The 15,750-nt window shown below is 37.8% G+C and overlaps 1 protein-coding gene across 1 annotated transcript; it reads left to right on the top strand.

The window, feature by feature from the left end:
- The first annotated feature begins 1,197 nt into the window (after positions 1-1,197).
- LOC116293671 (sec1 family domain-containing protein 2) lies at positions 1,198-15,617 on the top strand. The gene is made up of 17 exons (XM_089030992.1): positions 1,198-1,409; positions 2,294-2,521; positions 3,351-3,494; positions 3,593-3,673; positions 4,128-4,259; positions 5,633-5,805; positions 6,295-6,391; positions 6,960-7,087; positions 7,413-7,530; positions 7,943-8,028; positions 8,873-8,972; positions 9,873-9,933; positions 11,451-11,550; positions 12,667-12,727; positions 13,808-13,902; positions 14,667-14,799; positions 15,283-15,617. The coding sequence occupies exons 1-17, from the start codon at positions 1,227-1,229 to the stop codon at positions 15,388-15,390; spliced, it is 2,028 nt and encodes a 675-aa protein (XP_088887118.1). The 5' UTR covers positions 1,198-1,226; the 3' UTR covers positions 15,391-15,617.
- The last annotated feature ends 133 nt before the right edge of the window (positions 15,618-15,750 follow it).

Genomic DNA, 15,750 nt, shown 5'->3' with positions numbered 1-15,750 from the left:
AGCGTAGCAGAATCTTCGATGGCCCATAACGATGCCACCAACTGCACGAGCACCTGACGCTAGAAAGGCACGACACATGCTAACTACTCCTTCAGCTCTGATTTTACCACGTCCACTGTGACAGCAGCTTAACACAACTAACTGTGCACTGACGTACTTTAGCCTGCTGTACATCAGCCATGGTCAGCATGTAATCTTCTTCATCTGGGATCTTTGTTGCTCTTACCTCAGGAGAAGGTGCAAGTACGATTGCAGCTTGTGACAAGCTACTATGTGCAGCAATATGAACCATAGATGCTCCTTCTTTTAGCTTTTCGATGACAACAGCCTTGGTCGCCTTTTCTCCGACCAGAGCTTCAACACCAAGAATATTAGCAATTGTTTCTGCTTCATGGCGGGCGTGTATCAAAGGGCTTATGTAGTTTTCCTTGCCATTTAGCATCACTCTTCCAATAAGAGGGTCCCCTATGATCAGTGCAACTGTTTTATAGTTAAGATGCGCTGGACGCTCTTGTAGAATCTTTAAAGTCCTAATGGAAGGTGCGAATCTAATTTTCTTTGTTTGTGACAAGTATTGTCTCGTCTTTGGATCCAGTAGGGCAGCAAATGGCACCCTGGCTATGGGACCATCAGTAATGATGGCGCATTACTTGTTTCAGTAATTTCTGATATAAGTCTCGCAGCATATTATTTAAGTTACTCTCATTTTCATCCCTCCAAGACTCTTCAAAAATGTTGCGTTCTGGTTTTGGTTGCAGCTCATCTTCAACGCACCCGACTCTTCGATCTTGACCATCCAAATACTCTGTCTCATCTAAGGATCTGTCTTCACATTTACCATGGCTGACGCACTTTCAATTCCAACAGCGCCTTCTCGACAATTTTACAATACTTAACATGCTGACTGAAGAAATGTAGGCCATCAGTGTCAACTACAAACGTGTGAAGTTCGTCAAGGACCACAGAATAAAACAGAATGGAGTAATTGATTTTCGACACAAGAGCTTTGACGACACTCAGATCCATTTCTTCCTCTTCCTTTCCTTCCCGCTTCATCTTGTAGTCGACGGCCAAGCTACAACAAGCTATCAAGGAAGTCTTTCTTACTCTTAAAAGTAATATGCTACTATGCTACTATACAGTATCATTGGACAAAAGATTGGGCTGCCTGTGCTCGCACTGACGACAAAGAGGAGGGCGCTGGTAACTAGAAGAAGACATTCAAGATGGCGGCCGGAGTTTCACTAAATAAAAACATCTCTTCTGTCTGGCAAAAAATCCTTACTACAGTCAATAATGCCTTGGTATATATGGATAACCCTGCTGCTGAGATGTTACATTGGTCTGGGAATGTCAAAAATATGGTGGAAGCTGGGGCTTTGGCTATAATTGATTTGTCGTCGAAAAGGGTAAAGAGAGGGAAAAAGAGAATCACTGAAACACTGAAGAACGACATTCAACTAGAATAAGATTCATTATATATATGTACAGAGAAATGCTGTATTATGTAAAGAGGATGATTTTGGACGTTGTTCTTTGGTGCCGAAGTTTTTTAGTTTCGTTTTAAAACTAATTTGAAAATTAATTAAGCTTTCATTAACGTTAGAGAGTTTTGTTCGCAAATACACGTTTCATCTCCTCACACCGATTCATTAACCAATATGATAATTTATTAATTTAGTAAAGGTTTTGAAATGCATAAGATTACAAAATTCAAAGATATTAATTACACACGACCTTTCAGAGTCATCACGACCCGACGTCTTTTGTTACTTTAATAGAAAGAAGAGCAATAGAATTTATTAAGGTCCCATATCGTAGTTAGTACTATTTTCATAAACAAGCAAGCTTGCTAGCTGCGAGCTGCACGCTGAAATTTGGTTTTGTGCTGCCATCAATCAAAACTAATCAGTTAGTACCTTTTATATTTTTGACTGGCGGTAGTATAAAAACGCCCTATAACACTATGACGTCACATCAAAACAATCTATTGTTTTAGTGCTAAGGATCATGGTCGCCAGAGGGGGCAAAACAGCAGCAACGGGGAAAGGTGATAACAGATAAATGTTGTACTAAATATCCCGAACAAAAGAAAATTTCGCCTAATTTCCTATCATTCTTGCCCATGTAAACAAGCTGTGACGTCATAATGTTATAGGGCAATTCTGACAGGTTACTACTAAAGAGTTCACATTTTTTGAAAATGGTGTGGGTGAACTTTGACATTTGAAAAGTAGTTTGACAAGATTAATATTACTGAAAGTTAATTTGGGCTCAAAATATTTCTCCATAGTCTGGAAACGAATCAGAGACAAAAGCTGTGTTCATTGTAACATCAGTAGTACATGGACAAACCTTGAAAGACATAAGTACCATCATCCAAAGTAGTGACTTCCAACACTGTACATTGCTATGTACTGTTCCTGAGACTGTAAACTCTTTTGTAAAACATAATGATAATATGGAAGGATCGGTTTTTGGTGAGCTCTCTCTTAAAATGAGAGAATGGATGGGAAATCCTGTGAGTAATAATTTTACATTTGTCATTATACACGGAATGGTAATATGGTGAACAATTTGAATAACTACCATTTGACTAGCCTTGTGTTCAGGTGGAAACATAAAAGCGTTTTCACATGTATGAGAGGCTAGTAGGTCCAGAACAATAGTTAATAGTAAATTGGTTTATAAAATAACTGTTATAAATTTCGCGTTCTGGTTGGCTGTGAGCACATGCTTTATGAGAGCACATAGAACGAGTGCGCACTTTCAACTGCGTCATTCCTATAAAAATAATGGTTATTGTAATTTGTATTTATAAAAGAAATAAAATAAAACTTGCTTGCTGTGCTGTGTGAAGTTATAAATAATTTGGGGATTGACAGAACCCTCAAGAAGTGTTGAGTAGCACTCAGCTACGCGTAATGCTTCTCCTAACACTTCTCTTGTGTTCTGCCAACCCCCTCATGCTTAATAACTGCACACAGCACGCATGCACCTTTTCTATTTCTTCAGTATTAATTGATGAACGAATGGATGGACGGACAGACATTGGGATGTATAGATATAAATTTACTCATGTTATGTTATGCTATGTTTTCCGATTTCAGACCCTGCGTCATTCTCTTGAGAATAAGAATCTTTGTTTGAGTTGTATCCATATTCATGTGTCTTCTCATGTGTAACCATTCAACAAAGAAATGATACTCTAGGGAATGACACGTGGTCTGAAAATGGGGATCATTTTGCCCATGCTGAAGAGTTGACTGACTAATGAAGGAGTGAGCTAGTGATTGTGTGTATGAGATTTAAAGCAATATTTTAACAAAAATTCATTATTTTTCTTTCAGTATTCCACTGTGGACATCCATCATGTGGCTCTCTTTGCATCACAACTTTATCCAGGGTTATTTTTTACTCCAGCTTTTGCTCATTTTTTCCCAATATTGCCCTGTGATACCTCAAGATTGCAAGGATTTCTTCGCTCTACAGTTGTAAGATTTATTCACAGAAATTCTTCAGTCTGTTGTATGTTTTTTTTTTGTGAATGTGATAAATCTTATTTATGTTTTGTTATTTATCTGTGTTTTAGGGAGATAAAAGCCATGTTTTCAATTGCTTGAGTGAAGTTGAGATGGGACTGCTACCACACAATCTTCAGGTCAAAATAAAGGTAAAATTGATCTCTTTTATTGGTATTCATTTGTGCTCTTGTCCATTAATGAGTTCTTATAATCATCCATCCATTATCATGTCCCATCGCATCTGTACCATTCATTCATTCATTCATCCATCCATCCATCCATCCATTCATCCATCCATCCATCCATTCATTCATTCATCCATCCATTCATCCATCCATTCATTCATTCATTCATTCATTCATTCATTCATGTGTTCATTCATTCATTCATCCATTCATTCATTCATCCGTCCATCCATCCATTCATTCATCCATCCATCCATCCATCCATTCATTCATTCATTCATTTGTTCATTCATTCATTAAATCATTCGTCCCATTCATTCATTTGTCTGTCTTTGCATCCATCCATCTGTCCCATTCATTTATTCTTTCATATTTTAGTTCTTTATTCAACGGTTGTAATGTTTTACACTTGATACAGATGTTTGCAGCAGGTCTTAGCAGCATGTTCGAAATAATGGACATTAATGAAGATTGCTATGGATTAGGTTACATCAGTAAGCTGGTAGCCAGCGAACTGGCAAATATGCCATCAGCTAGAGGAAGAAGAAAGGTAAAGTGATGAAGATGACGATACATGATGACGATGTATGATGATGATAATGATGATGATGGAGGTGGTGGTGGTGATGATGATGATGGTGATGATGATGATGATGATGAAGGAGGTGGTGGTGATGATGATGTTGATGATGATGATGGTGATGATGATGGAGGTGTTGGTGGTGATGATGATGTTGATGATGATGATGATAATGGTGATGATGATGGAGGTGTTGGTGGTGATGATGATGATGGTGATGATGATGGTGATGATGATGGTGGTGGTGGTGATGATGATGATGATGATGGTGATGATGATGGAGGTGGTGGTGGTGATGATGATGGTGATGATGATGATGATAATGGTGGTGGTGTTGGTGGTGATGATGATGATGATGGTGATGATGATGGTGATGATGATGGAGGTGGTGGTGGTGATGATGATGGTGATGATGGTTTATTATTATTCCACTAGGTGGCTCTTTCTTGACAATGATTAATCCAATCTTATAATCTTATATATTTAATAATATAAGAAATATATATATATATATAATTACAATCGTTCTACTCTAACCATGAACACTCAAGTTTTTCATTTTATTTTTCATTTGTGTAAAAATAATTTTATTTTTTCTTTCTCTTTCTTCATTACATCTACTTGAATAGCTTTTATAGACCTTCAGTACATGTAACTTGAATTCTATTGTTTTCAATTCGTAATCTGATTGGTTGACAAACTCGAGTTTTCAAGGTTAGAGTAGAATGACAGTAAGAGTCTTATTATTCACTGTACTTTCATTGTCATAGTTAGAATGTCTTTTGGGAAATCAAGGGTATAGTAGGGGTAATACACTCACCTCTGGGCTGGGTCTTGGGTTACCGTACCACTGTTACCATACCACTGTTACCGTACCACTCGAAACTCTGTCACACCATATGACAGCAATTGCATTCACCTTTGAATCATAGTACTGCAAGGGTGAATTGCGCCACAAAAGTTATTTGTCTGCAACCACCTTTGCGCTTTGGTTAATGTGCAATCACAGTACCATCAGGGCTTGAAATAGAAAACTTTTTTAGCCTGCCATAGTAAAGGAGCATGGTAAAAGGAGGTCATTCCAGTAAATTTTGCATGTCATTTTATTATTCATTCGGCAGCACATCGTTATTTTCGCCAGCCAAACCTGAAATTTGGCCTGCCATTTGGCCATTTTCAGGCCGCTGTTTCGATCCCTGACCATAAACTCTTTCTTGATTTTAAGGTTTGAGGGCAACAGACATATATGGTAATTAATAAGTAATATATATTAATTAATTATTCATGAGCCTAATTGTGTAATTAAATATTAAATATTGAATAAATAAAATAATTTCTTACAGACAGCAAGTAGACGTGCATCTCTAGTTTTGATTGACAGGACACTAGATCTGGTGGGGCCCTGTGTACACACTGGTGATACTCTTGCGGACAAAATCATAAACCTGTTACCTAGGTTACCATATCATGAGGTGGATGTTGCCGTGGATATGGCTAGACTATGTGCAAGTGGAAGGTAATTTTCTTATTCTTTAAGGGTATGAAAAGTGGCATTGATAGGGGTAGTATACTTGACTCTCAACTCTGAGGTCTCGGGTTTGATTCCTGGACTTGGCATCACATGTGAGTAGAGTTTGTTGGGTCTTTCTCTTTATACAACCATTTTTCTCTGGGTAATCCAGTTTTCCTCGCTCAACCTACTATAAATGACTTAGATCAGTCCAGAGGTTGTTTCGAGGTTCACTCTGTGAGTTAGCCATGCCCTGACTTAGATCAGCCCAGAGGTGGTTTCAGGGTTCAATCTGTGAGTTAGCCATGCCCTGACTTAGATCAGCCCAGAGGTTGTTTTAGGGTTCAATCTGTGAGTTAGCCGTTCCCTGACTTAATAGATCATCCAAGAGGCTACAAGTAACCATGTCATCCCAAGTAGACAATTTAGATATGATTATATTATGTTGATAGTATCTAATCTTTTATTAATAATAAATGCTTCCTATTAAACCAGTGTAACACCAGATACAGTAGTTCCTGGATCGTTAGCCCACGCCAATGACCCAGTGGCGCAGGTTCTATTGAACTCTCTCTTTACTAAAAGACAAAAGGTACTTTTAAATGACTGATCATCAATTATGTTTTTGATATATGAATACCACTGTGAATCCATCACATAGCATGTTATTTAGGTCTTTCCTTCTTATTCTTTATTGTTCTTATTATTCATTCAATTGCCCTATTTCACTATGACGTCACATCAAAACAATCTATTGTTTAAACACAAAGGATCATGGTCGTCGGAGGGGGTCAAATCAACGCAAATTCACCAAAAATCGTTCTAAAACCTGTATCAATCCACTAAGAGAAGTAGAATAGCCAGCAAACGCTCAGAATATTTTTAGTACATATTAACACATATTATATCCAAAAACCAGGCCATTTTAGATTAAACTGATTCGCTAGGAGCAAGTTTTGTTGAATTTTCTATTGGATTTGGCGATTCTATCCCACACGTAAACAAGCAGTGACGTCATAGTGAAATAGGGCAATTCCAACCAGCTGATCTGGAGAAACTTTTTGCCAATCAGAATCGAAAAAATTTTCAAAACTGAGATGAAATAATGAAAAACAGGAACTGTGTAGCGTAATTCTGTTGTTTTACTTTATTTTATCAAGGAGGGCTTGAAAGATATCTCACGCCACCTGATTGATGCCGTCAGTAAGGAATCCTTGCCCTTGGAAACCAAGGGATTACCAAGTAAAGTTACTCCAGAACATCTACAAACTCTTGCAGAACAGTTCAGGTGACTATGAAAAATGTGAAAGAACAAAAAAAATATCCATTCCCCACCCACAGAGGTAATTAGAAATTCTGGAGGGGAGGGGGTCAGAGAGAATTGTTAGGAGAAGCACGACGCATAGTGGAGTGCTTTTTGACACTTCTCGGGTGTTCTGCCAATCCCCAAGTGATTTATAACTCCACACAGCACAGTAAGCAGGTTTTTTATTTCTTTTATAAAATGCAAAGGGCGGGTGCGTGCTGTGTGCTCTCATAAAGCACACGCTCCCAACCAATCAGATTGCAAGATTTATAACAGTTACTTTATAACACGTAAATCAATTCTTCAGAGGTCAACCAAAGGCATTCCATAAGCACAGTGCCCTACTCCAGATTACAATGGCAACCATAAATGCGCTTCAGCATAAAGATTCTAAAAGTTTGCAGAAATTACAGGCCATTGAAAAGGTATTTCAATCTCTTGTTTTTTGAAGCAGCATACAAACCATTTACTGGGAGGTTCAATCGTGCAACTTACAATTATGAGTGAATAATTATGATTAGAAGATTAATGTTATGCCTTCAAATTGGGATAGGGTGTTGAACCGGGAGACAATCCCCTACTCTTATACAAATAATTCAACAGGTTCTTTTATGTCCCCCATTTTACTGCAGGTTAGGAAGGGTTGGGAGACAGGGCCTATGGTTTAAAGTCCTTATCCAAGAAGACTTGAAGGTCTAACCATTTGCAGATATAATTACAAAGGCAGCACCTTCTCCTCAGTTATTTTAAGGCCCTGAGTGTTGGTCAGACCGAGGCTTGAACTACAACCCCCCACACTCCTGTACTAAATCCTACTTATTAATGATTCTTTTCTAGATTCTTCTTTCAAGTGCACTGACAGAGGATAGTCATAATGTTATCCAAGAGATACTCGCTCTCTTAGAAACTCCCAAAGAAGATAAGTACGTTTATTATTATGCAGTGTGCAAATACATTTAGTTATATTGTGCCTAGCTGTTTGATTGCCTGAGAACATTAGCCAATACCATGTTAACATGACACCAAACAAAAAATAAGTAATAATATAGATCTAACATGTCCTTCTCCCGTAAGGCCTCAGTAGCCAAGCAGTTGAGATCTCGTCTAGCAAACGAGAGGTCAGTGGTTCAAGTTCCGTGAGAACCAAACTGAGGCAAATTTTTTAATCTGCTTATACACTCGATGTAGCATACACTTTACATATAGATCTTGACCGAGTGACAAAAACGCATTTTATAAAAAAATAAGTGTTTCCTGTTGCGCGACTGACCCTAACTCTCTTGCCAATTTTTGCCGACCCTAACATTTTTCATTCCCAAATGCGCCACAGGGTTCCCAGTAAGCTCATTTCCACTGTTGTATCAGTAAAAAAATCCGACCTACCGACCCCAGTTATTTTTCTCATGCAACAGGAAACACACTTATTTTTTCGTTTGGCCTGATGATTAAATGTCTTGATAAACTGTAGATAATACATTTATCATGTAAAGGTTTTTCAAACTCAAGACAGTATTGTGTAGTTCCAAAAAAATATCCATACCCCACCCATGAGGGGAATTAGAAATTCTGTAGGGGATGGGGGTCAGAGAAAGGACAAAATTACACAGTTTGTATGGAAGAAAATTTACAAATTCCCTCCATGATGGGGTATGGATATTTTCTGAAACTACACATTTTGCTTTTTTTAGAAATCAGAATTCAATCTTCATTCTTAGTTTACGAAGTGTGTGATAGAACAATTATATTTAACGTCACCTTCTTTTCCAGTTCTTACAGTCTAGAAGATATCATGTTACTTTTAACATTTGTGTTTTCACTGATGGGAGATGAATTTTATGAATCACCTGCAGAAATAGAAAAACTAAAGGTAAGGAAAATGCTTGTGGGGTTATAACTGTTAGACCTGGTTATAAACCTGTATTTATGTTTTCCCATTTCAGACCATGTGCCCTCATTCCCTAGAGTATCATTTCTTTGTTTAAGGGTTGCACACAAGAAGACACATAAATATATGGATATAACTCAAGCAGACAATCTATTCTCTGTTCTCTATTCTCTATTCTCTGTTCTCTGTTCTCTGTTCTCTGTTCTCTGTTCTCTGTTCTCTGTTCTCTGTTCTCTGTTCTCTGTTCTCTGTTCTCTGTTCTCTGTTCTCTGTTCTCTATTATCTGTTCTCTGTTCTCTATTCTCTGTTCTCTATTCTCTGTTCTCTGTTCTCTATTCTCTGTTCTCTGTTCTCTGTTCTCTATTCTCTATTCTCTATTCTCTATTCTCTATTCTCTATTCTCTATTCTCTATTCTCTGTTCTCTATTCTCTATTTTCTATTATCTATTCTCTATTCTCTTTTCTCTTTTCTCTTTTCTATCATTTATATTTTCCCATTCCTGACCATGTGTTATTCCCAAGACTATCATTTCTTTGTTTAACAGTTGCACATGAGAAGACACATGAATATGGATACAACTCAAACAAAAAATTTATTCTCTAGGGAATGACACGTGGTCTGAAATGGGAAAACATTGCACCACAAACAACTAGACACTAAGGTTTGGCATTTTGTGAAGTCCAAGTTATCAGTTTATCGTTTGTAAGTCAAATTTACTTATGTTTTGACTAATTTGCACACGGATTCAGAGCATGCGCAGAAGTTTTTCACTCGTATCCCGTACGCATTAAAAACAATGGATATTAAGGTGGTGTTTAGGTCATTAGTTTTGATGTTTGATCTTAGCCTAATATTATGCATCATCTTTTCCATTTTTTCAGAATAGGATAGTTGATTGTTTACTTAGTGGGAACTTAACCTGTGATACACCAGGATATCTCGGTAAGTGATCTATCTATCTATGATCAATAATATAAACTAATTGCCATTTAGAGACGACAATACCACAAAATATTGACAGCTAATTGGGAGAAAATATATTCGGTATTGAGCGGAGTCGCGAAGCCCAATACTGAATATACTTTCTTCCAACGCCGTCAATATTTCGTGGTAGAGTACAAACACTAAAAGTGTGCAACACTTTGCACTATTTAGTAGTAAATAGTGCTAATTAAACAATAGAAAACAATAGAATTAGCATAATGTAGCAGTATTTAGTGGTATTTATGTTACACACTTATAGTGTTGGTACTCTATTGTCGTCTCAAAATCGTAATTAGTTTTGTATAGCGACCAATTTTCTTTGGTTAAGGTGGCTGACTCTTTGGTAAATAACAAACAGAAAATTAAAAATTGAAAATTTCTTAACCTGAAATTTACTGCTGATTTCAAAAATGCAAAGAAAAATGGGGTGTCCCTAGCTTGTTTTTGAGATAATCACTCCGGAATGACATGCGTTTGTACAATTTTTGAAGAAAAATGGCGAAAATCAAGCTCTGTACAAAACAAAAACAAAAAACAAAAAAAAAAATCATAAAACGGAAGCTAAGGAAGAGACATGAGTAATTTTCTCCGAACACGTAACTTACACTATATTTTCAAAATATATTTACACTATAGTTATAAAATACTTTTGTTCAGGTTCTACGGTGTGCAAGTTATCGTAAAAATTGAACACAAAACAAACAGAATGATTTTTTACATTGTTCTAATGAACAGAATTGTCTTAAACTTTGAAAAATTATGACTTATTGACTGAGTGGGAGGGCCGTACGGGAAAATATTTGGCTCGAGGTGATGCCGTACGGACCGAGCGCAGTGAGGTCCGTACAAATGACCGAGAGCCAAATAATTTCCCGTACGGCCCGACCTAACTCAGTCAATAAGCATTTTATCATATGACCCTCACGAAAAGAAAAATAATAAAATAAAAGAAAGAAAATTTGGTCGCAGGTTTCGGGCAGGGCCGTACAGATTTGTACGGCCCTGCTCTCTCAAAGCCGTACGGTCCTGCTCACGCCATTTTCCCGAACGTTTTTTTAAGAGCGCGCGCCCGGGCAGATGCGGGTCATATGATAACACCTGTTATTCTGGAAAATAACAAAAAAATAAATAATAGGGTCCTGTGCAAAATTTGAGGGTTTTGCCCTCTTAAAGTTCAAAACGTGAATGGTTGGTTCTTCAATAAAATCGTGAAGACTATTAAGCGGCTTTTGAGCGCGCTCACATCGTGGGCTCAAATCGAAGGTTGAAAAGTAGTCAGTTCAGAACAATAGTTACTCAAATCGTTGTACAATCATAAAGAATTCTTATAATTATAAATTAATTTAATACTAGTAGGCTCAAATCGAAGGTTGAAAGTAGTCAGTTCAGAACAATAGTTACTCAAATCGTTGTACAATCATAAAGAATTCTTATAATTATAAATTAATTTAATACTAGTAATCATATTTTTACAGGTAATGAGATTACAGAAAAAACCTCCAGACGAAAAGTATCTGATGCTTTTGAAAAGCTCAGCGGAGTTGGAATCGCCAGAGAAGAACTCAAGCAGCATAGGTAAGAGAATCTTTTCTATTAGCCATTCAAAGGTTAAGTAAAAGACATATCGAGTTGGATTTGCATTGCATTTTGGGACTGTCTAAAGGTGCTGTTACACGGAACAACTATGCAACACCGATTTTTCGTGCAACGCTATTGCGCCATTTGTGTGTCGATTTTTTCGACATGTTACACGGGAACAACTTTTTGCGCAACATTTACTTTAGTATTCAGTCCACGCGCTGCCAACTCACTCACGGCTATCTTTTGTTCTTCTTTTCTTGCTTTTATCATTTTTTTATCAACTACAAAAGTTTTATCTTGTCTGTTCCAGTAGGTTTAGACAATCGTTGCAGTTGCTGTACTCTTTAAACTTACTTCTTCTACAGTCGGCGCTATTTTGTTGCGCGTCAAATCGGCGATGGACATGTTACACAAATCGATTTGCTGAAAATTCGTCATCTTGTGTTGCAAGTTTTTGAAGCCAGATGAAAAACTTGCAACGTGTTGCATAGTGAAATATTGCGCGAAAAATCGTCCTCGGCGCTATGTTACACGACAACAATCTTTCGTGCAACAGTGTTGCGCAAAAAATCGGCGTTGCAAGTTGGTCCGTGTAACACCACCTTTAGATGATGAAATAGCCGCCATGTTGGAAATGTTTTCCCTAATACAGTCCAACAATGCACTGCAATGCCAACTGCACCGACACGAGTGAAAAACGTCTGCGCATGCTCTGAATCCGTATGCAAATTAGTCAAAACATAAGTAAATTTGACTTTCAAACATGCCTGATAAATTGGACTTTACAAAATGCCAAAACTTAGTGTCCATGCTTGAAACTTAAGGGTAATTCTTTCATATTGTGTTTGTTAATACAGTATCCTGGTCAGACAAAAGTATACTCTCGAACTTTTTTGTTTACTTGGAGAAAACAAACATTTATTTTCTCACTCAAACTCTTCAAAATTCTTAGAAAACGTGCTGAAAGGCACGCATGCGCAAACGTTTTCCCCTTGTGTCAACTCAACTTTTTTTTTTTTTCTCAACCTTGCAATGGCTAATAGATTTTACCTGGTTATTCTTTATTTCTCACAAAAATTAATGCTCAAGTTCTTTAATTTTTCCTTCTAGGAGCTTATATCAAGACGAAACAGCTTTAGAGGAAGCATCTTACAATCCTTTAGTAAAACAAGTGAGTTCACTACAATACAGATATTGAATAGATATTATGTAAAAGCTTGCAAATTTTATCCATCTCCTGAAACAACTTCTGGGCTTATCTAAATCGGGAAATCAGGGCACGGCTATTTCACAGACCCAACCCTGAAACAACCTCTGGGCTGATCTAAATCAGGGCATGGCTAACTTACAGATAGAACCCTGAAACAACCTCTGGGCTGTTCTAAGTCAGGGCATGGCTAACTCACAGATCAAACCCTGAAACAACCTCTGGGCTGATCTAAATCAGGGCACGGCTATTTCACAGATCCAACCCTGAAACAACCTCTGGGCTGATCTAAGTCAGGGCATGGCTAACTCACAGATTGAACCCTGAAACAACCTCTGGACTGATCTAAGTCAGGGTATGGCTAACTCACAGATTGAACCCTGAAACAACCTCTGGGCTGATCTAAATCAGGGCATGGTTAACTCACAGATTGAAACCTGAAACAACCTCTGGGCTGATCTAAGTCAGGGCATGGCTAACTCACAGATTGAACCCTGATAAAAACTCTGGGCTGATCTAAGTCAGGGCACGGCTAACTCACAGATCAAATCCTGAAACAAAGTTGGGCTGATCTAAGTCAGGGTATGGCTAACTCACAGATTGAAACCTGAAACAACCTCTGGGCTGATCTAAGTCAGGGCACGGCTAACTCACAGATTGAACCCTGAAATAACCTCTAGGCTTATCAAAGTCATGACTACCTCACAGAATTAAGCGTGTTAGGTTTTGCGCACCTGGAGAAAGGAAAACTGCTAAACCCTGAGAAAAACCTTCAAGGGTGAAAACCAAAAAAACCAAAATGTAACCTCAAGTCCAGAAATCAAACCAGACACCCCAGGTGTGAGTGGTGAGTTCTCCACTTCTCCTACACCACCCTTGATCCCTTAAAGGAGAGGGGATAGGGGTAGGGTTGGGGGGATTTTCTTTTTAGTAGCGCCGATTTTGAATTTTGAAGAACATAACTCAACTTTGTACTACGATTGATAACATTTGTCTAGTAAGTTATTTTCTATTGTTTTTGTTTGATATCTTTTCTCCCACAAGATCATTGATGCCATATTCAGTGATGATAAACCAGAATTAATTGACATCGAGTTTAAATCCCATGGTCTTAAGGACTACATCAAGACAGGTTTCAGGTAATACCTTGTTCAACAGTGACCTTATTACAAGCTCATTATCACAGAAACATACGGCTACTTCAAAAATGTTGAATAGTACATACCGAATAGTGCATAATGACTAGCAACTCGTGTCATTGTGGCAGATAATAACAACAGCTTTTTGAAGCCAAGTTCAGGTTAAATGTACATGCTTTAGATAATGTATTTAAGATATTTTATTATATGTAAAAACAGAATGGTTTTATTTATATTTCGGCACCTTAATTTTAAACCTGCATTGAGCTATTCAGTATGCCATTGGAGTGCAAACCATATATCTCCTCAAAACAGCACACACACACACACACACACACACACATTTTTCAATCGTTTCGTTGGTGCTAATATTGTACTAAATAATCAAGTAGTACTATTTCACAGTTATGAGGCTTTGCACTCTATTCGATATGCAGCATTCAAGAATTTTTAAAAATACCTGTATACAACTATTTCAAAAAACCTTGTCATCGCCAAAGGCGATAGGCAATAGGCGAAAAGCAATAGGAGATAGGTCATTCCAAGATCCAAGAATAGCTGGAATGACTTGTGTTTCTGAGACTGATTCAATGTTCTTTGTATTCAACAAAACTATTTCCATGTTGGAATGACCTATTGCATGTCGCCTTTGCCAATGAAAACTGTCTTTGAAATAGGTTTATGCAAATATAGGATTTGATAATGCTGACTTATGCAGGAACTGATTGTCTTGGTGGAAATGATTTTGTTTGTTTGCTCAACAGTCTTTTCATGAACGTCAGTAAACCAAGACCAAATGGGCTACCTTTTCTGGTGTTGTTTGTTATTGGTGGAATCACTTGCTCTGAGGTGCAACAGATAAGAGAGGCTCTGGCAGCACACAGGTGTAACATACAGGTATGTGTTGTTGATGATGATAATGGTGATGATGATTGTGATAATGATGGTGATGATGATATCTTTGGTGGATGATGATGGTGATGATGGTGATGATGATGCTGGGGATGATGATGATGGTGATGATGATGATGGTGATGATGATGATGCTGGTCATGATGCTGGTCATGATGGTGATGATGATGGTGATGATGATGGTGATGATGATATCTTTAGTGGATGATGATGGTGATGATGCTAGTGAAGATGATGATGATGATGCTGGTGATGATGATAATGGTGATGATTATGCTGGTGATGATGTTGATGATGATGACGATGGTGATTGGCGATGACGATGATGATGGTGGTGGTGGTTGGTGATGATGACGCTGATGACAAAGATGGTGGTATTGGTGACAATGCAAGAATGATATTGTCATTTATCAAAATACCATTGAGATTACTTCTTATAACTAATTTATCTATTTATTGTTTTCCCAGGTCATCATTGGTAGTACACAGATACTAAAGCCTGGTGACATATTTCAAAGGGTTTTTTGCCAAGAAAACTTATTCCCCCCCTTAACTAATGAGGAGTACACTACCTAATAAGGAGATGTGCACTTTATGACATCTAAGGGTTGCTTTGGCCCGTTTTCCGATGTCGACAAAATTGTAGCGGGCTATGCTATTTTGAGAAAGTGTTTGGGGGTTATTGTATATTGAGGGGGGTTGAGATCTATTTCAGGGTAATGAAAGGGAGTTTATGCAATTGTTGCCTCTACCATGGAGGGTGTAGGGTTATGTTTGTAAAGCTTGCCATATGATTTTGCCATCCCCCCCCCCCCCCACCCATGTGCAAATAAATAAAAGCCCCCCTAGATGCAGCATATCTAAACCATGAAAGAAAAATCTTTAAAAATCTTTATGTCCTTAAAAAAAATGGTATTAATGGCCTTTATGAAAAAC

This window comes from Actinia tenebrosa, unplaced genomic scaffold, assembly GCF_029948245.1.
Source record: "Actinia tenebrosa isolate PJP-AT-01 unplaced genomic scaffold, QUT_ActTen_1.0 PGA_scaffold16__25_contigs__length_10494907, whole genome shotgun sequence".
In the NCBI taxonomy this organism is placed as follows: Eukaryota; Metazoa; Cnidaria; class Anthozoa; order Actiniaria; family Actiniidae; genus Actinia; species Actinia tenebrosa.
The sequence above is the reverse complement of the archived record's forward strand: the minus strand, read 5'-3'. Positions and strand labels throughout refer to the sequence as shown.

Excerpts from the sequence above, each read along its gene's own strand:
- LOC116293671 (XM_089030992.1), top strand. The coding sequence starts at position 1,227 with ATGGCGGCCGGAGTTTCACTAAATAAAAACATCTCTTCTGTCTGGCAA. Across the intron at positions 7,088-7,412 it reads ACTCTTGCAGAACAGTTCAG|AGGTCAACCAAAGGCATTCC; the intron begins GTGACTATGAAA and ends TCAATTCTTCAG. Across the intron at positions 13,903-14,666 it reads TACATCAAGACAGGTTTCAG|TCTTTTCATGAACGTCAGTA; the intron begins GTAATACCTTGT and ends TTTGCTCAACAG.